Raw genomic sequence first — 20,375 nt, 5'->3', positions numbered from 1 at the left:
TTTGGATCATTTTGTGATAATTAAACATTCTGCTCAATAACATCCTGAATTGATTACTTTCAACATTTCAAAGTTTATTTAAATTGTTTATTTTTCTTACAGTATCAAGTTTCCAACAGTCTCACAGCGTAAGATGCAGCATGCAGAGAAAAAACAACTAAACAGATCCCTCTGAGAAAACACACATAAATATCACTTAAACTACAGCGTGATGTGAACGATACAGAGAAACAGAACAAATGCTTATATACAAAAGAACCACAAACATCAGAATGTCCTTAAGCTCCGTACAGAGAGGCAGTTTGAGACGGGATCTGAGACTTTGACTGGAAGCCGCTCGCTGACCCCGTTTACAAATACAAAGGTTCCCTGTAGTTCAGGTCCTTCTGGATTTCCTCTCATAAGTATATTTACCAGAGTTTGGCAACATCCGTGTTGTATACCGTTAAATATATTAACATCCCCTTCCATGTGTAAACAAGAGGATTATTTATTTTAATAAATGGATCATCATGCACAACTTTAAAATATGTTTCTCATGTCCTGTAAGCACAGGGAGGCCCGAGCGTGCCCTTCAAAATAAAAGCTTTCCCGATGCCGTTTATAGCAGGAAGCATTTTTATCTTTTCTTTTGTTTTTAGGGATGAAACATTTGGTAAAGTTAGTTTTTCTCCCTGTTTGTGTAATTGGGTCAGAGGGGAGAAAATTAAGTCTTGAGAATAAAAATAAAAAGTCTTCCTGCGGAGGAGGATTAACGCCACATGTAAACACGCTTTTCACACGAGGCTCTGCCGGCTTCCGTACCTCGCTTTACCGGAACAGGTTTCAGGTAAAAGCCGTTTCTCCTCCGGCGGTTAAAGCTGAGCACACATTGATGACCTAATGTACACATATTGATTCATAAAACACAAACGCTGCCTGCAGATACGTCTCTATGTCTCTTGACACTCGTGCTTTAACCTCACCGCTCCTCTCGGTTCTCTGAACAAGTCCAGAACCTCCTGGTCCCTGCAGGTCACCTGTCGGTGTGCACGTCGTTGCTTTGGAGACGGTCTCGTGGATGCGCGCTGGTAAACAAACGGTAAACCCAGTTATCTGTTTGCAGCCACACATTATTAGTTTTGGAAAAAGACATTTTCTTGGCATTAATTTATATCTAGCTAATGATTTCATGACGATATTAAAATCATTCTTCAGTACGAGTGAAACTATCAAGTGTTGGAAAAACGAATCGCTTTGCTGAAAGAGCTCGTGTGTAAGTTAAAAATAACAGAGTTCTGACTGGAGGTGGTGCATGATGGGTAATAACGTGGCCTGGTTTCTGGTTCCGGTTGGCACTTCATACCCTTCTTTCTACTTAAGTGTTCATAAGCTATTCTCTTCTCCTCACCAGACGAACCATAGATATACTTGTATGTTATATTATTTATAAAAAACAAGAACGAACAAAATAAATATCAAAAATAACAATTAACAAAAAAACAAAGTTGAAATATGAGGGAGGGAGTCGGAGGAGCGCTCACACGTCCACCACCATCTTTTTGTGTATATCGAGACCTCCGACCACCTGTGAGAGGAAGAAGACCAAAATACATGTATTAATCATTAATCATGTGAAAGTACACTAAAGGTTTACTGATAACAGCTGATGTGAATGATATTGATCAAGCTTCTCTATGACAAGTCAAACTGTCTGCTATGGAAAAAGACTTAAAAAATGAAACATAAAATAGTGTTTTTATTCCACTATTTAAAGAGGACACATCATGAAAAACTCTTTTCTGTTTTCTCTATTTATTTATTTTTTTCTATTTTACACTTTCATAAAGTTGGAGGACTCGTGAGACGCTATTAACAAGTCGCTAGAAACAAACTGGATCCTACATTTCCCATAATGCAACTCAACAGCATCTTTAATTGGACTTCTGCGTTCCCTTATCAAACGTTCCTCCAGCCTCCATTCTTTACACCAGATAACGAGTAAACCGCGTGAATCAGTGGAGCCTCTTTAATGCGTCGTATTTTTCTCCTTGCGTGGACTCACTGCACAGAACTCCTCAAAGGATATCCGTCCGTCCCCGTCCCGGTCCGCGTTGATGATGGTCTTGTCCACGATCTGCTGGAGCTGCGTGTCCTTCAGGTTGTTGCCCACCATCATCTTCAGCACCTGGAAGAGCTCTCCGTTGGAGATGTAGCCATCCTTGTCCATGTCGTAGATCCGGAAGGCGACTGTTGAGTGAAGGTGAGGAGGATTCATGAGGGGGGGGGGGCGTCAGTCACACATAAAAACATCTGCAGAGAGACAGATGTTGTCTTTGATAAAGAAATCTCTTAATTAAAGGGCCAGACTGACGGCAACGTTTAAGAAAAAATAGACGTTTGTTAATCCTCAACCAATGGAAAGTCTAGTGTCAGAGTTTGATCAAAGACTACAGAAAGATAAGAAAAACTATATAATTATACATAAACAATAGCGTAATATATGAAGTGTATAAGAAATACAACTAAAAATAGAATAGCTGTAGAGCCAAGATACATTAAGTAAAAGAAGTTTAGAAAAGAAGAATGTAAATTACACCACGTAAGAGTAAAAATAGAAGTAATACGTGTATAAGAAGTTAACTGAAACCAGACCCTAAAGAAACTAAAATAGAACATTTATACTGTGCCTGATATATTAAAGTATTACTGCACATGATACATAAAGTAAACTGATCAAACCTGAAACTCTTGTTTGTTGTTTTTATTATTAAGTAATCTTTCTGTTTCCTGTTATATTTACATCTCTCACCTCTCGTTTCACATCACTTCACCCCCCCCCCCCCCCCCCCCCCCCCCCAGTATTTAGTCTGTGCTTCCTTTTGTCTCGTTCGGTTCGTCTCAGTACCTCCTCGTCGCTTGTCATCATCTTCCCTCCTGTGGTCTTGGTTACCTGGTGCTGGACTCTACTTTTGCCTCCCTCTTGTTTTGGGTTAGTTTTCTATCTTTAAGTTTCTTTCTAGAGACAAACTCCACAGAAAACTGGTTGAAAAATAACAATAAGATGTCGTTTTTTTTACTTCACAAGCTCTCAGCAGGAGAGACAAAAAGTACATTTAGTACCCAGCTCATCATTCTATGTTTCCCCCAGAGGAAGCAGGTCCAGGTGAGACAAACAGAACGTGGGGGGGACCCAGGAGACAAAGCTCCGCTGGGTTCAGGTCCCAGAGCAGCAGGATAAACAGATGTTTGGGGATCAGAGACCTGGAACCAGCAGAATGAAGGACTACTTACAGCGGAGCTTCTGCTCTTTGTCCCCCTTGACGCTGAACTGCGAGACGCCCTCGATGAACTCTGGGAGACGAGAGAACGAGAGAACGACAGTCAGAGCTCTGGCTTCTACTGCTAAGCTTCTGCATGTCAAATAAAGAGACTTACTTTAGTCAGAGTAACCAGCAGCAACATAAAAACTGCACTCCAAAATCCAAATACTCTTGAACCAACACCATATATATATATATAAGCAGTGTCGTGGTGTCACATCATCATAGAGCAGAAAGCTGTTACACACATCAGCTCCTCGCTCACCTTTGAAGTCCACCTCTCCGTTCCCGTCCGTGTCGAAGATGTCAATGACTCTCTGAACCAGAGGGTTCTGCTGGAGCTCCGGCAGCGACATGAACTCCTCCACGCTGAGGGAGCCGGAGTTATCCAGGTCCAGCTTCTTAAACCTCTTCCCCAGCCTCTTAATCTCATCGGCATCGACTGGAGGGAGAGATGAAGAGAGGAGAGAGAGGACGAGGAGGAGGAGAGGGGTCCGGATGAGACTTTTTTTTACAGACGTTCATCTGATTTTCTCTTTAGATCATCAGAACTTTAAGAAAACAAATCATAAAGTGCAGGAGTCATGATGCACGAGGCCATGACTGACACAAACAAATGAGCATATATATCACAGCTAACACCTGCAGATGAACAGTCGTCATAACTTTTATGAGCAAACACCTCAACCAGGTGAAGGACACACTTCCTGTCTACGCTGCAGAGCCACAGTCCCCTCAGGACTCTCTGCTCGAGAACAGAAGTACCGATTGTGAACATGAACAGTCAACGTGCACGTTATATATCATCTAACACACTCACAGCCTTTGTTGTCTGCTCTTCTATAAGTCTGTGTCGTCCGCTCCGCTGCCATCAGAAACATGAAAACCTCCAGAACGCTGCAGCAAACAGCGACGAGGATTTAATCCAGAACAACAAAGCCAGTTGTTAATTACTATATAAGCTCGTTCACACACGGTCACGTGATCCCAGCGGCCAACCGCTTTAATCTGGAGTCTATTAATGTTAATACGTAACGCTCATGTTCATGTTCACTGACCTCCGTGAGGACAGACGGACACCAGATGAACAGAGGTTCACATGTGGTGGTGACGATCAGAATAAAAGTCTTTATTAATATAATAAAGAGGAAAAGTTCTTCATGTCAGAGCTTTTGTTTTGGAGCTTCTCTCTTTCTCTTCACTTCTGTTGTAAATGCACAAACGGACGTGTTGGATGTGTTTTTGCATTTTTGTCATCATTCAAATAAGATTTAATATATTTAAAGTGATATTGCTCAAAGTTAAAAAAGAAACAATGCACATGATGTGAATTATTAAACGTAACTACTAGTCAAAACATCACTTAATATAAAACACAATCAACGAAGAAGCATTTCAGTGAGGTCTTTCAAAAATACTACACACAATACGTCTTAATACTAAATATAAATTTGAAATATAGCCGAACATAAAGAGCTTTCCCAAAACACATAATGAGCGGATATATTTTAGAAGAAGTGTGTTCATCCCTCAAACAACACAAACACTTAATGAGCAGAAAGTAGAAGTTATGACTCGTGTTGGTTACGACTCTTCAGCAGATCTGATCAGACCTCTTCAGATCTCTTCAGACCTCTTCAGATCTCTTCAGACCTCTTCAGATCTCATCAGACCTTCAGATCTCTTCAGATCTCATCAGACCTCTTCAGACCTCTTCTGATCAGATCTCTTCAGATCTCATCAGATCTCTTCAGACCTCTTCTGATCAGATCTCTTCAGATCTGATCATATCTCATCAGATCTCTTCAGACCTCATCAGATCTCTTCAGATCTCATCATTATTACTGTGAGTTGAGTGAAACGTTGCTCTACTTTATTGTGCTTGGCTCATGAAGCAGTGGTGATGTAACGCTCCTCTCTGGACACTTCTGTTCTCTCACTGAAGCTGATATCAGAGATAACAAAGAGCTTTATTTGCTCAGAGGTGCTATAAAAACATTCAAACTAAAACGCCTGAACTTCAGGGTTTTGGACTTGGCACCTTTTCTTCAAGCAAACACAGACATCACACAACAAATACTAGTAAACTAGTGGAGCGGGTCGGTGTTAAGTGAGTTAGGAACACAGACTGTGTATGAAGTGGACGTAGTCATAGTAACATTGGTTTGTGGACTGGTGCTTTGAAGCCTTGAGTTCGGTAATTTAACCGTCGCCATCTTGGATTACGGCCCTCGTCAACACGTCACTGCAGCCGGTTGATGAATAAACCGAGCGTCAGTCTGAAACTCAGCCCTTCAGCACAAACAGGCGCCTGTGACGCTGCGTCTCTTTGTTCTGAACGACGTTCCTGAAACAAGTGCTGAAACAAGATGAAACCTGCACACGAGCACACAATCTGATGTACGCCGAGAGGTTTCTGTGTCCACTCGTCCGTCCTCTGACACTAAACACACATCCTTATCAGCAGCCTCCCACTTCCTGTTCACAGCAGTAACACGGTTACACAGAGCTACACATCACCACCACCGTAAATCACAGCCAGTGTTGAGCTCTCGTGTTGTAGAATGTGAGATGTCTTCTTGTTCGTCAGGCAGGTCTAGGTGCCTTTGAACGTGAACGCAGGTAAACATGTTCTATAGAAACCTAAAGATACAAGTGTGACCCAACATATGAGCACGATAGTGTGGTTATAAATGTAGTTATGGTTTGAGGGTTCAGCATCTTCCGGACACAAACACACCACATTCTGCACGATGGTGCAAGAACCAGTTGAGAGAGCAGCGCTCCCTTTTTAACTTCGGCAATTTAGTCCGCCCCCATATTGTTTTTTTAGCAATCAATGAACAGGAAGTAACCATATGTGGACTGAGGAGGAGTGACGTAGACTCTCTATACGTCTCTGGTAGAGACCTGTCAATCACCATGTAGCCCCGCCCCTAAAGCATCCCCTGCTTTATGGTCTGTTTGACTCTAAATGGACCATCATGTACTAAATGAACATCATGCTGTATTGAAGAAGACTTGAAACTAGAGATTGAGACCATAAACTCATGTTTACAATGTTTACTGAGGTAATAAATCAAGAGAGAAGTAGTCATTTTCTCATAGACTTCTATACAACCAGAGGAGTCGAGACAACATGTTTTATTCACGAGAGCAGCAACAACAGCTTCCTCATGGTCTGAGTCTCCGTCCTGGTCTCGACCCGACGAGTGTCACGTCCGCCGGCTGAGCCGAAGAACTGCTGCAGTACTTTTACTACAGAAGTACGTTTAACCGACTAATCCGACATGTAGCTCTGCGTTTTAAAACTCTTCTCCTGCATCAAAAATAAACTAATGAGACTCTGTGATTGAACTTTCATCATCTCGTTGACTCCTAACTAACTCTGTACGAGCGCTGACTTCCATCCTTCTTTACTGCAGCCAACGTCTCAAAAGGAAACAACAGATCATACGCTGCCAGCGATTCTTGGTTTGTTTACAGGAGGAAGAACAGAATCACATTTCTAAAATAAACTGGAACAAAGTGTCACAGCTGTGGGCAGAAATATGAGCCAGAGAGGAAAGGTACGAGATGTTCTCATTATTTAATCCCAGCGACACCTGTACGTATAATTATAGACGAGAGGAAAACACTGCCGCTGGAGAAGAGATCACATGAAATATGTTTAGTTTTCTAAATGTCTTCCTTGAGTCTATTTTCTTCTTCTAAAAACAGGATGTTGTGTCGGCTCGGGCCGATACGAAGATTTCATCTCCGAAATAATTGAAATTAATGTTCAATTTGTACACTTAAGAGAAAGATAAAATAATGTTGTTTTGATATATTAGTATAGAACTACGAGCTTTTCAGTAAATCTATTTGTTTCAGAACAATAACAACACTAGTTCTTCTCTGAGGGCTGCACAGTCTCACACTGCTTTATGCTAATGAGCCGCTCTGAGGGAGACCCAGTGTAACTGTGAGATGATTATGATTATTATCTCACATACTGAACACACACACACACACACTTTCATAAGCACTGTATGCACCCTCAACTGTGTTACTAGGCAACTGGAACCCGTTAGCCCCCCAAAGTAGCCCACACGCACACACACACACACACACACATGAAAGAAAGTGTAAGCATGAAAACACATGCATATGTAGATGTCACCAGATTTTGAGTTCACACAACGCCTGTCACACGATTAACATAAATACATACTGAGGTCCACCTGTGCCTTTATAGTTGTATGAGTGTGTGTGTGTGTGTGTCTGTGTGCGTGTGTGTGTGTGTGTGTTTGTGTCAAATACTGGACTTTAATTCTTAGGCGGAATATTACGAGCTGGAAATGAAAGTGTAATATGTCATCAGGTGTGTGTGTCATTCGATTCTTTCGGTCATAATTCGGTTCAATATCGATTCCAGATTTAAAAATGTACACAAACAATAAATAAAATAAATGTAATTAAATACATTTTGTAAAAAAAGTTTTTAGTATTTCTCAATCGTAAGATGTCATGATGTTTTATTTTGAAATTGACTCTGTCTTTTTCCCGCCTGTTTTCTACCAAACCTGTGATTTCATTGGTTGATTAGTGTCTTGTGTAATTAGTCCGAGCGTTTCAGTGTCAGGTCGTCTGCTTTGGTTCGCTGGTGTCTACGTCTGTGCTCGTGTTGGATTTCCTGTCGGTCTTCCTCACTCAATACCGCTTTGTCTTCAGAAGTAATGAATGAATTCAGAATCTTAGAAGACGAGAGTCTCAATCCTTACATGAATCCCTCCTATCGTCCAGCATTAAAGTATCACTGGTATTATCGATTTCTGACGCTAACCAGTAAACAGCAGCACAGCTGTGTGAACACAAACATCTGCTCAGTGCAACGTGGCTTTTCCTCCCCATTCGTGTTCGATTATTTAAAAAAAACAAAAGTTCCCCAAAACGTCGTTAATTTGCCCTCTAAAGCGCTTCACCCTCTGCACGTTAATGGAGACGTGTGACTGCATTAACACGGAGAACATGAACTGAGACAAGCGGGGAGGAAGTGACACACAAAGCCGACATGTTGCCGATAATTACAGCTCCGTAACTACAGCAGGGCGACACATGACACTGAATATCAGCATGATGGGGTTGTGTTGAGGGGGCAGCGTCAGCTCGGGAACATACGGGCCGACGGCAGTGAGCTGCAGACGGACACCAGATACACAAAAGAGGAACTCGTAAACCAGTTTACTGGTGATGAGGACTGCTTAGGTTTCTTCTAAAAATGTATACAAGATAGCTAAGTAAATATATCTAAAGAACACTTCATGCTTTTGTAACTTCAAGCCAGCCGTTCAGCTCATTTTCTAACACCAGTGTAGCATTAAAGCATGGTGGAGCTAGCAAGATAGCTAACTAGCCCGTGGTCCGCTAGTTAGCCAGCTAGCTAGCTTGCTAGTTTTACTTTGCATTTACTCATTTACTCTGGATCTCTACACTGCGTAACGTTAAAACTCCACTGCTCGTTTTAGTCGATACTATAAAACCTCACATCAGTGAGTCAGCGACCTGTCGTCAAGTCGATTTAGCTTATACGGAAGCTAGCCCGCTACAACGCAAGCTATAACAACCTGTACACATAAAAAATGGCCGCCGCTCTCACCCTCCTGCTACTCCCGTTCTGTTGCGATGCTTACGGCACTCCAAACTGCACAAGCTAGCACCGATGTTTTCTTCGTGATATGAACAATGCAGCTACACGTTAGAAAAGTCATGGTAAGAAGATTTTATTCGGTAAAAATTAGTGAGTGTTAAAATAAAAAACAGCTGAAGGCGACTTGGTCTTCCTACTGTTTTCATCAGGTTCTGTAGAACAGACTCTGGTTTACCTGAGAATCTGGAGACATCAGGTCATTATTATAATTACACACACACACACACACACTCACACATTCTCCCCTCGGTCGTATCTCATTCAGGCTGCAGGTTGAGAGGAGGCCTCACAGCCATAGTGAGCTCTACAGACCAGAGCTCCAGGACTCGGTGCATTAGTCTGAATACTCTGATAATGTACAGCTTGCTAGCGTGGACCAACCTAAAGGACAGGCAGCGTGCTCTCATGTGTTTATTTATAGCCGTGCCGTCATCAGAACCCCCCCCCATCCACCCTGTGGCTCCCGCCCTCAGGGAAACCCCTAGCAACAAGGAACTCCACCAGAGCCGCCCGCTGTTTATTTTTGGGCGGCTGCAGACAGACCTGCCATGGTTTCAGGTCCTCGCACGCGGAAGTTGTGTGTGTGTGTGTGTGTGTGTGTGTGCACGCTCAAAGTAGGCCATTACATTCTGCCCTGACCTAAGCTCAGCTAAGCCGGCAGCGGTGACACACTGAAGGCCTTTTGAAATTCATCCACCAGCACAGAATAATGACCTTACTTTCATCTCATGGAGGCGGTTCTTAGAGACTAATCGTGTTGATTTTTTTGCACGTCAACAAAGACTTGACTTGAACGATGGCCGTGCAGGTTGAGTGGGTGTTAGACTTTTGTTGGTTGACGTCTCTCTGAGGGTGCAGGAGGGTTTATCTATCTGACATGCAGGCCAGAGCCGGCCTGTCCGAGCATTTTGACGAGCTCGGCAGCTGCTCAGTCGGTGGAGGGAGAGACACAGAGAGGAGGGAGAGACAAAGAGAGAGAGACACAGAGAGGGGGAGAGCCAAGGAGAGAGAGAAAGAGAGAGAGAGAGGAGCACAAAACGAGAGGTGATAGAGGAAAGCCAATTTTTTTAAATCCTGTGTAATCTTGGAGGTAAAAAGAAAGTCATCCCTGCAGTTAATTATCTAAATGCTAAAATAAATGCATTTGATATGTTGCACCTGTGCAAGTGTGTCTACTGATTTAGTGGCTGATTAGTTTGATATTATGTGTGTATATGTGTTGCTAACGGCACACGACAGACCTGCTGGACCAAACGCCACCAAACTGCCCCCAGAGACGAGTGTGAGATGGAAGCTAAGCTAACCCAGCTAAGCAAAGCGAGCAAAGCTGCATCTCTGACGACGTTTTTCAACAACGCGAGACTGAGATGTTTCAGCTGATGCATCAGAGAAGAAATATGAATCATATCCTCATATGTTCTCAGGAGCTCAAAGATCTAGACATTCTGTAAACGGGACCAACAAGCATTTGATTCCAAGATGACATTCACACGTCAACAGAGGCACCGTTTCACGCAGCAAAATGTATAAAAAATTTAGAAGTGGTCATTCTTGGGTAAAAAGAAGAGAAAATACTTACAATGTGTGCACATCTCCAGGGGGAAACTGCCTTCATTTCCCTAAAGAGAGAGAGAGAGAGAGAGAGAGAGACAGAGGTGTCAGTTTCATTTTCTAACTTGAGAAGTCGCGAAAGTACAGAAACGACCACAAAGGGCGCTCCGCTAGAAGCCGTTTCCATATAGGAGATGTAATGCCCGTGTCCGCTACTACAGTTCACAGGTTCCTCCTTTCCCCAACGCTACAACGCTACAATCCTCCACCAAGTTTCATTCAAATCGCGTCGGTAGTTTTTCCATAATCCTGCTGACAAACAGAACCCAACCACACCGCACACATAGCCTCCCCGGCTTAGGGTTAGGGGACAACTAATCAACTAATTAGTGCTTTTGGTCTTATTGACCAAGACTTCTTTCGTACTTTAGTCGTTTTATTAAAGCTTTTTTCATGACACTGAGCAGGTCCTCTGGTAAACATAATAAGATTGAAAGTTTAGCTTTTGTCTGATTCTTTGTGGATCAATCATAGGATCTGTTAGTCAACTAACAATTTCTTTGGTCGAGGACTAAAATAATCAAACATTGCAACATTTTCAGTCTTGTTGATCATAGAACATGTCATATCTGCAGTGGTTAAAAGTATAATTTGCAAATATGGAAAATATTAATATGCAAATCCAAAATCCAAAAGTGTGTTCTCCAAAACAGAAACAGTTGTCAGGAGTAGTATTTGTCATGATGAATCTGTCCTGACTTGTGAGATGGACTGTTGTCTCTGTGTTACTTGAAGGACACGTTTGCTCACAGAGAATCTGAGGAATTCTTTTACAGTTTCTAGACAATGAAGATGTTTCTAAAGATTCTAGCACTAAAGATTTTTGTTTTTGATAAAAAGCCTTCACACGCGACCTCTGAAAGTCTAAAACCACACTGATAACATCCTCACATGTTCCACACCAGAGAACATAACCAGATGACTTGTTGTCAGTTCTGTCATTTGTCAGGATGGAACCTCTTTTATAATTACAGCAGCCTTCTCTACCAACATTATCTCTGAATGCTCTTTATATCCTGCATTATTCCTGAAAACCTGAACCACAGATCACCCAACTCTACTCTATTGTCTGTGAGCTTTAGGGTCCATCATTGGTCTTTTGACAAACAAGGAAAAGTTCTGTAGAAAAGAGTCTAAACCAGGCGGCAACCTCCGGTTCCGCCGAGTGGAGCGGTGAAGTGTGTTAAAGCTGCATTCTCTCTAGTGTCCACCAGGGGGCGACTCCTCTGGTTGTATAGAAGTCTATGAGAAAATGACTCTACTTCTCTCTTGATTTATTACCTCAGTAAACATTGTAAACATGAGTTTATGGTCTCAATCTCTAGTTTCAAGTCTTCTTCAATACAGCATGGTGTTCATTTAGTAAATGATGGTCCATTTAGAGTCAAACAGACCATAAAGCAGGGGATGCTTTAGGGGCGGGGCTACACAGTGATTCCTGTTCATTGGTTGCAAAAAATGAAAATAAACATGGCGACGGCGAACTCGAGGCTTTACACGAGATATGATACTGAGGTTTACTGAGGTTGGGCTGAGAACGTAACTGTCTTGGTTCTGTTGGGCTCCTTGGTGTTTTTGCAGATATTTTCATTTTAAAGAACTTAATGAATAATGTTATTCTGATTATGTCCACCCGAAAACATGTCCCTACATGTCTTTCTTTGTAGCTCTGTATCGAGCCTCCTCAGCTCTTCCTTTGTGTTGCCAGTCTCCTCGCTGTCACCAGACCACAGTGTTTCCCTCATAAGTCCAGCTGTGCCTCGTCTGCTGATTAGCACCCTGGGTATTTATATCCGTCTGTTCTTTGTCACTTCGTCCTCAGCTGAAGCGACTTCTTTTGCCTCTCGCGACCCGCCAAGTGTGTCTACTTTCTATTCCTATTATGCAAATAAATAGATCATTCTTCAGTTCCCGTCTTCTGCTTTTTTGGGTTTCACCTGCATGCTTCAAAAGTGACAGTGACTGCAGATCAGAAAGAAGCCACTTAAAACAGATTCTGGAACATTTTCAGAGTGATGTTTCACTCAAACCCCTTGAGGAAGTTTCCCATCTACTGTGCAGCGTCTTTCAAATCACGCGACAAGCAACGCACGCCATCGAATCCTCCAGCATTACGCAAAGGCTCTTTAGATGAACCATGTTATCCAAAGGAACTGCACGGCGGTGTGTGTGTGTGTGTGTGTGTGTGTGTGTGTGTGTGTGTGTGTGTGTGTGTGTGTGTGTGTGTGCTTGGCTCATGTTCAGCGTTCACATCCCATCATACACTGCAGTGTCCTTTGAGTCTGATCCTACAGCTAAGAGAGAGAGAGAGAGAGAGAGAAGCTCCGGGCTGGCAAGCAATCATCTGGAAGTGTCCTTCAGCTCCATCGAGGAACACAAAGAAACTGGACATGCAGACCAGAGATGGACTGGATACAGCGGCCAGGATACCAGCTACTGGTCAACAAAGCTGGGTTTTAATAACCCTTTTTATTTCAATGTTAACGTCAAAATTGTGTATCTTAAATGAGTGGAAACAAGGCTGTCTTTAATGTCGTTACCAGCAGAAGTTTCTAAAACATAGAAGTCGGGCATCCAAGGAATGCTCAGAGCTGTTTATTCCAAAAACATTTGAACTTTGAAAATAACCGCTCTGCGCACAATGTAATCCAAACAAACTACAGCAAAACCCTCAAATGTTTTGAGTTTGTGGATTCAATGAGACGGATTCAGGCAGCAAGTAGAGTTGAAGTTATGCTGCAACCTGAAAGGATTCTCATTTTACAATCTATTATCCGTCCGTTAACTTTTTCCAACTCTTCCTGGAGAACCCCGAGGTGATCCCAGGCCAGACCAGATATACATAATCTCTCTGCCTGGAAAACCTCTAAAGGGAGGCGCCCTGGTCTGACTTTGAACCACCTCAGTTGGATCCTTCAGACGTGAAGGAGCAGAGGCTCTACTCTGGATGTCTCTGGAGGCAACCTCCAGTTCTCAAAATGAAGCCGATGCAAAGTGTCTTAGAGCTGCATTCTCTCTACTGTCCACCAGGGGGCGACTCCTCTGGTTCTATAGAAGTCTATGAGAAAATGACTCGACGGCCAAAATGCAGAACTCGAGGCTTCAAAACGTTCGTCCACAAACAAGTGATATGTCCACGTCTTACATACAGTCGGTGGTCGGAGCGTAGATGGACTAGTAATCAGCTCCCTCTTCTCCACAATGAGATACTTGATAAATATATAATATTTCTTAAAAAAAACAGAGAAGGGAAATTGTGTATAATTGACTTTTGACTGGTTTGCCAAGACCAAAGAAAACTGCAAAGAAAACCCAAAGAACATTGGTAACGCATTATGACAGAGAATCACAGTGACACAGATACACTACTACACACCGGTGAAATAAAAAGGCTCGTGGCCGTTATGTCATCTCCCGTCTTATCGCTGCGCCGCCGTACGCCAGCAGACTCACCTCAGGGAGGTCGAGGTATTTTAAGAGCAGCGAGGAGAAAAGAGGTGACACGGGATTAGCCAGGAGAGAGACTTACATTTGACACCCTGTCAGGAGAGCGTTGACACATAAACGTGGCGTTGCTTGGTGGAACAACAAGTTGCCTGACCACTCCCCAGTTTAAACGGATTGAATTCCAGTGCAGCTCAGTGTGCTTTACTGGGGTTGGGTGTCCCTCTGCCTGTGTGGCTCAAAGAGTAATAGTGACACTTTGTTCCCTGGAGGGAAAAGTCCTTTTGTTGGCTCCGCTACACAGCAGCGTTGCAGGAGATGAGGAGATACAAGTCGCTCGCTAAAGGGCACCAGGATTCTGGATTCAACGCCTTGGACTGGTGTCCTCTCGCTCAAGGACAGGCTCTCAATGCACCAATGCTACATGAGACACTTTTATTTTGGTCCTCAGGTCAGGACTAAAGAAAAAAGAATGACTCATTGTTGTCTTTTAGGGTCCTTACTGACTTTCTGGCAAATGTACAAAGAGTTATAAATAATTAAAAACACATGAATTATCAGTTCTGCGTGCATGCTCAAAGACATCACATTTGTCTTGGTTGGCGGTCAACTGCGTCTCAACTTCAGCTGTCATTAAATATGTCTCACATCTAGAAATTGCATTGATAAGCAGACAAATCTGTTTGATTTCACTTCTAATTCCACGTTTATCTAAGGAGCTCGTCACAAATGCACGGCGGCAGAAAATCCCAGAGTTCATTTAAACGTCACGTCCGGTGGACACAATAGCGTAAAGCTGGCTAGTTAGCTAGCTTGCTAATTTCCACCATGCTTTGATGCTGGTCAGCAGCAGTGCTGGGTCTAAAGGCGCCTCCGCATCGACTCTCCGCTCCTCTGGAGAAGGACAAGCTAACGTTAGCCTACCTAGCTAACTAGCCAGCCATCCATCTCCAGAGCTTTACGTCCCAACTGACGTTTGTTGTCACCAAACACAACAATCACCATTTTCTTTTGTAAAAGTCAAATGACCACAGAAAACAGTTAAATGTCCGTTCTACTCTAATTCTATTTCTATGCTGTCCCCAAAGCTTTGTGAAACCGGACGTCACCAGGTCGTGTTTTAATCCGTAGTTAACGAGTCAGTGGGGGGTCTGAAGGACAAATCTATTGGTCGTTTTTTGGCAACATAAACTAATCATTGAGTCAAATTAGATGAAAATAAATCAACCGCAATAACTCACAACTATAACAGAGGAACAAACTGAGAGTTGTATTTTTCTCAAAAGAAAAAGTGTGTTTTGAAGAAAAGAAAAGAGAAAGTAGAAGTAAAAGTGGAAACAAAATAACTGTTTCAAACCATTTCAAAATGTTTGTTTTCAGTACTGAAACGCTGAAATCTTATTAATGAAATCTTGTGATAGATATATATTATAGCTTTCAAAGAAACTAAACAACATGGTGGGTAAATGAGTGTCCTCTCTGCTGATGTCCAGTGTGCTTTAAGTGTGGAGTCCCTGGAGGTAAAGAGACTTACAGCAAAGCAGATTTAGTGCCGAGGATTATAGGTTTACTAACTAAGGCCTGCGTTAGGTCTCCGGTGTAACTCCTGTACAAACCCCCTCACACTGTTCTTCACATACCAACTAACGGAGCATATCAGATGTGATGATTATGAAAACGCAGAAAAGAAAAGAAAAAGCATCTTGCATGCACAGAGAGGAACAGAGAGACTCGTGCTGGCTCATCAATAATGCATGCTTCATTCAGAATCAATTAGGCCTCAGCACACAAAACACGCTTTGCATAATGAAGAGTTTGGCGTCGCCGCCGGTTCAGCAGCAGCGACCCAAACGCCGGCTAATTATAAAACCCAGTCGTCCCACTAAAGGCCGAGGAGAGCAGACATGGACGGCGTCTTTGGCAGCACATGAGAACGTATTCTGCTCTACAATAAGCCAACGACAGATAATTAGTGTGTGGTCAGCAGTAAGTGAGCCTTTCATCGTAACTTGCTCACGATATTGGGAGTAAAAAGCTGAAATCTTCACTATTTATTTCCTGTTCATATTAAAGTTGTAGCTGTATTTGGACAGATACTTGTTTTGTGGAATAGATTATGTTTTCATAACTTCACAGACATAAAAAGAAACTGTTTAAAAGTCACACCCAACTCATGTGTATGGACGACGTCTAATCTTTGTTATGTTGGGATGCTGGTCATATTATCTGATCAGAGTATTCGCTGTGTTTGCATTCCTCCGATGCAAATTCTAAATAAAATGCACGACATGAAAACAGGAACGCTTCTGTTGTTTTATATTCCTTGTTCAGCACAAACAGACTACGACTGCAATTTGTTGTGCACAGAATGACAATGAATCATAACTGAATCCTTGAATTATGACTCCTTAAACAACTAAAAACAGGCTGTAAAACCAGAGAGTTCTCATTTAATGTGGCACTGAAGAAACGTAAACCCCTCCGAGTGCAGCCGTTGCTTCCTAGAATGACGATTCTAGCGATGACTTGCACAAATCCTAAAAGTGTAACAGAGGAAAATGCAAGAACACAGCGGAGGAACGCATCATTCCATGAATCCCGTCTGTGGTGCATGAGAACCAGCGGACTGATCCGTGTCCTCTGCCTTCATGTGGACAAACACCAGAATCCGCCTCAAACATCCGCGTGGATTCATATGTACTACACACTGTTTGTCTCTGTAACGCCAACAAGTCAGGTCTGTATGTTTGTCCTCCTCCACCACTAAACTGAATCTGTGAACTAACACTGAGGGTGTTGAGAGGCAACGCTGCCGTCTTCTGATTGTATACGTGAGACAAAGTCTCTCAAACCCATTTTAACATAGTGACATAAGAACATTACACAAAATGCCTCGTTCACCCTCGTCCGGATGCTGCAGCCGTCTGTCACACGGTATCCAAAGCTCGTCAAGTTTATCCTCAATGGATCTCAGTAATTAATACAGGAAACCTCAGACAGTATATAGAGTAGTGCTGAGTCATTGTTAAAGGTAGAATACAGAGCTTCTCCTGTCTCCTGCTTCTCTAATGTTTTCATGTCATTGTGAGTAAAAAAATGTGGAGGTTAGTCCTAATAAAAAAACATGCAAATTGAAGCCGTCTTTTAGGGCTCAGGGAACTTCTGAGGAGCCGAAAATGACAGTTCATGATAAACTACAAGGCCTTCCATGAAGAAAAGACCTCTGGTGTGTGTGTGTGTTTGATGCATGTTCCTGATTTATTCTTTTTTGAGGTGAAGAAGTGTGTTGTGTGTCTCTTCTCTCTGCTTTATTAGTTCAGGGCCACACTTCATGATGAATCAAAGAGTTGATGATAAACTCCAGAGTCTCTCGGGCTGGTCTTTATTAAACCTCGGCCAGTAACCAGCTGATGCAGAATCATAACTACTTTATCACACAGGAGGAGGAGATGTGGAAGTTTACACTCACCCGTCTCTCAGTTACTCTCTGCTTGTTCCTCAAAGCACCAGCTGTGTTCTAATGTTCCCCGATGTAGAACGTTGATGTTCACTAACTGAGTGAAAATGTGTCGAGGATCCGCGTCGGAGTTAGGAGTCGAGTGTAAATATGAAGATAATGAAGATAACCCTCTCAGCCGTTTCTCTCCCTGACTTCTCGAGCTCACCGTGAAGACGTTTAAGACCTCGTGATGAGACGTAAACTAACAGCGACTAAATGTTCTCGTGCATTGACTCAGTGGTGAGGAAGGAGTCCATCATGGTGTCACCAGGACAGACACACAGACACACAACAACAGAAAGTCACAGAGTAGAATCCTTACTCCTCTTCATCTCTTCATCAGCGTTTACTACACGTTCACGTCTGATCTGCTGCGTGAGCCGAGCTCTGCAGCCAGAGAGCAGAGTGGAATCAGACGAGTGGGCCGCGTGGATCAGCAACTTCTAATGTGGCTTTCTTTCTATCTCTTTCACATTATCTCTCCATCCTTCATGTGGGTGGTGCTTGATTGCTAGGCAGCATACGGTCCCCTCAGCATCCTGGTCCCCCCCCCCCCCCCCCCACACACACACACACACACAGCTGAGGATACCACACTGTGACATGAACACTATCTGTCCCCGACAGCAGCTTCCAGACGTCTGCAGGGCAAACGTGTAGCAAGGTTCAGCTCACGGCGTCTGGTTATCATATTTATTATAGAAATAGTCCAAAGTATCTGTGTTTTTTTATATCAGATAATAATCAATATCTGAGGTCTCACTCCTCAAATGTGTCCAGATATCTCAGGACACCTTCTTAATGTCTCACATTCAGATTCAGTGTGAACGTGAACACCAGCTGTTTGAGCAGCTATAGTTGACTTTAATTAACCTGAACAATCCTGGATTTAGCTCGATACTTTAAGAAGTTAAGAAAGATAACATTAAAACATATTCATGCTGGTTATAAAGAATTATAACCGTGATATTATGAACTAAAAAGAACATTTTACAGATGAAAAACAAGCTTGTCTCCGGTGGACAAACTAACCGTGTCTCTAAACGAGCTCACACATATCGGTGACATGTTGTGTTATTAATGCTTCTACTATATGATCGTATCAGCCTGTATGTGTATTTATCCGGCTCCACTCTGTCAACTTAACGACGGCTCGTGTCAATATTTACAGACATTTGAATACACCAGAAAATAACAAACCAAATCTATAAAATACTAAAACAAACAAAGCTTCCTGGAGCTCCGGCACAGCGGCAGAGAACATAAATGTGTTTCTGAGTCCAGACGACAACAGAAGAGATTCTTCTTGTTGCTAACGGAGAAACGCTCAGGACGTCAATAAGTGATCAGCAACCGAGTGGGAGGAGTGTTTGATCTATGGGAGAGAACATACAGCACAGTACTAGTACCTCACATACAGCACAGTACTAGTACCTCACATACAGCACAGTACTAGTACCTCACACACTGCACAGTACTAGTACCTCACATACTGCACAGTACTAGTACCTCACATACAGCACAGTAATAGTACCTCACATACAGCACAGTACTAGTACCTCACATACTGCACAGTACTAGTACCTCACATACTGCACAGTACTAGTACCTCACATACTGCACAGTACTAGTACCTCACATACAGTACAGTACTAGTACCTCACATACTGCACAGTACTAGTACACACAGCACAGTACTAGTACCTCAGAACGGTAGAGCGGATACAAATGAAGCCTCGCGCCACTTATCAAAGCGTTTAGAACGACCAATGAAACAATGTTGCAAGTGTCAACAAAGCGTCACGCGACACACAAACAAGACTAATGAGACTTTTAGAGCGAGTCTTGAGTTGCAGTTTTGTAAAAACGTGCAACAATAAGACAATAAAGACATAAACAAAACGTGTATTTTAATGAGGAAAAGTACATGTGTTTTGCACAGGCCTCGGGTGCTCATAAAGAGAAAGGAGAAGACAGATCTGGGCTTTTAGGCGGTCCGCTCCGGAGGTGTTGCACCCAGAAGTGGGTGAGAGAAGCGAGGAGCTCCACTTTCTGTCGAACTTAAAGCAAAAAGCGCTTCACCACTAAATGAAGCGACCCAGTGACCGACCACGGGCCCGCCCGGTGCTGTGTTTACACCGGGAAGAAATAACAGAAGAGAGCTTATACTTACCATCTTTGCAGGTCAGATGATGAAATACCAGGAGGCGATGAGAGCGGAAAAGAGGTCCAACAGGAGGGGAGGGAGGGGGAGAGTTGGTAGGTCGCCGAGCTGTGGCGAGAAATACAAAAAAACTAAATATATATATATATGTATGTATATGTGTATATATGTGGTTCTCTCCGAGGGCTCGTCCTGGCTTTATACCCAGCTTCAGGCTCTCTTTCTCTGCAGTGGCGGAGGGAGGGAGACCCGCTGGGAGGGGACGGTCGGTGGAGGAGGAGGAGGTGGGAGGGGGGGGCGGGGGAGGAGGTGCCACTCTACTGTACATCCGGGAACTACAGGTTGTGTTTATTTACCTCCTGTCTAGGTCTGTGCTTTGGCTCCCTCCTCTGGTGGTGTTGCGGTACTGCAGGACGTCCACGCTTCACTATGAAGGTGTCATTGGAGCTAAACACCTGCAGGTATTCACTCGTGCTCGTGCTAGAAAAATAACGTGTCTTTTGCATATGACGTCACGTTATTTTGATACAGGTGTATGAATGTGTTTTGCACCTCTGAACTTTAGTAAAAAAAAACAGCTGTAATTGTTGTGTTGTGTTTGTGGGAGAGAAAAAAAACCTGTGAAACTGCTAAAACATTTTTCTCTGTGACTTCAAATTTACACAC

The 20,375-nt window shown here is 43.0% G+C and overlaps 1 protein-coding gene across 1 annotated transcript; it reads right to left on the bottom strand.

Annotated features, from left to right (window-relative positions):
- Positions 1–59: 59 nt before the first annotated feature.
- LOC306703348 (calcineurin subunit B type 1-like) lies at positions 60–19,956 on the bottom strand. Its single transcript, XM_079169291.1, has 6 exons — positions 19,719–19,956; positions 10,571–10,610; positions 3,568–3,744; positions 3,274–3,333; positions 2,045–2,229; positions 60–1,567 (listed from the first exon to the last, which is right to left on the bottom strand). The coding sequence occupies exons 1-6, from the start codon at positions 19,719–19,721 to the stop codon at positions 1,520–1,522; spliced, it is 513 nt and encodes a 170-aa protein (XP_079025417.1). The 5' UTR covers positions 19,722–19,956; the 3' UTR covers positions 60–1,519.
- Positions 19,957–20,375: the final 419 nt, after the last annotated feature.

This window comes from Pholis gunnellus (genome assembly GCF_910591455.1).
Source record: "Pholis gunnellus genome assembly, chromosome: 11".
NCBI classification, from domain to species: Eukaryota; Metazoa; Chordata; class Actinopteri; order Perciformes; family Pholidae; genus Pholis; species Pholis gunnellus.
This window is presented reverse-complemented; position numbering and strand designations above follow the sequence as displayed.

Coding starts and splice junctions, on each gene's coding strand:
- LOC306703348 (XM_079169291.1), bottom strand. Junction 3,745..10,570: donor CCTGGAGATGTGCACACATT/GTAAGTATTTTC, acceptor CTCTCCCTCCAG/TCGATGCCGATGAGATTAAG. Junction 3,334..3,567: donor CGGAGAGGTGGACTTCAAAG/GTGAGCGAGGAG, acceptor CTCGTCTCCCAG/AGTTCATCGAGGGCGTCTCG.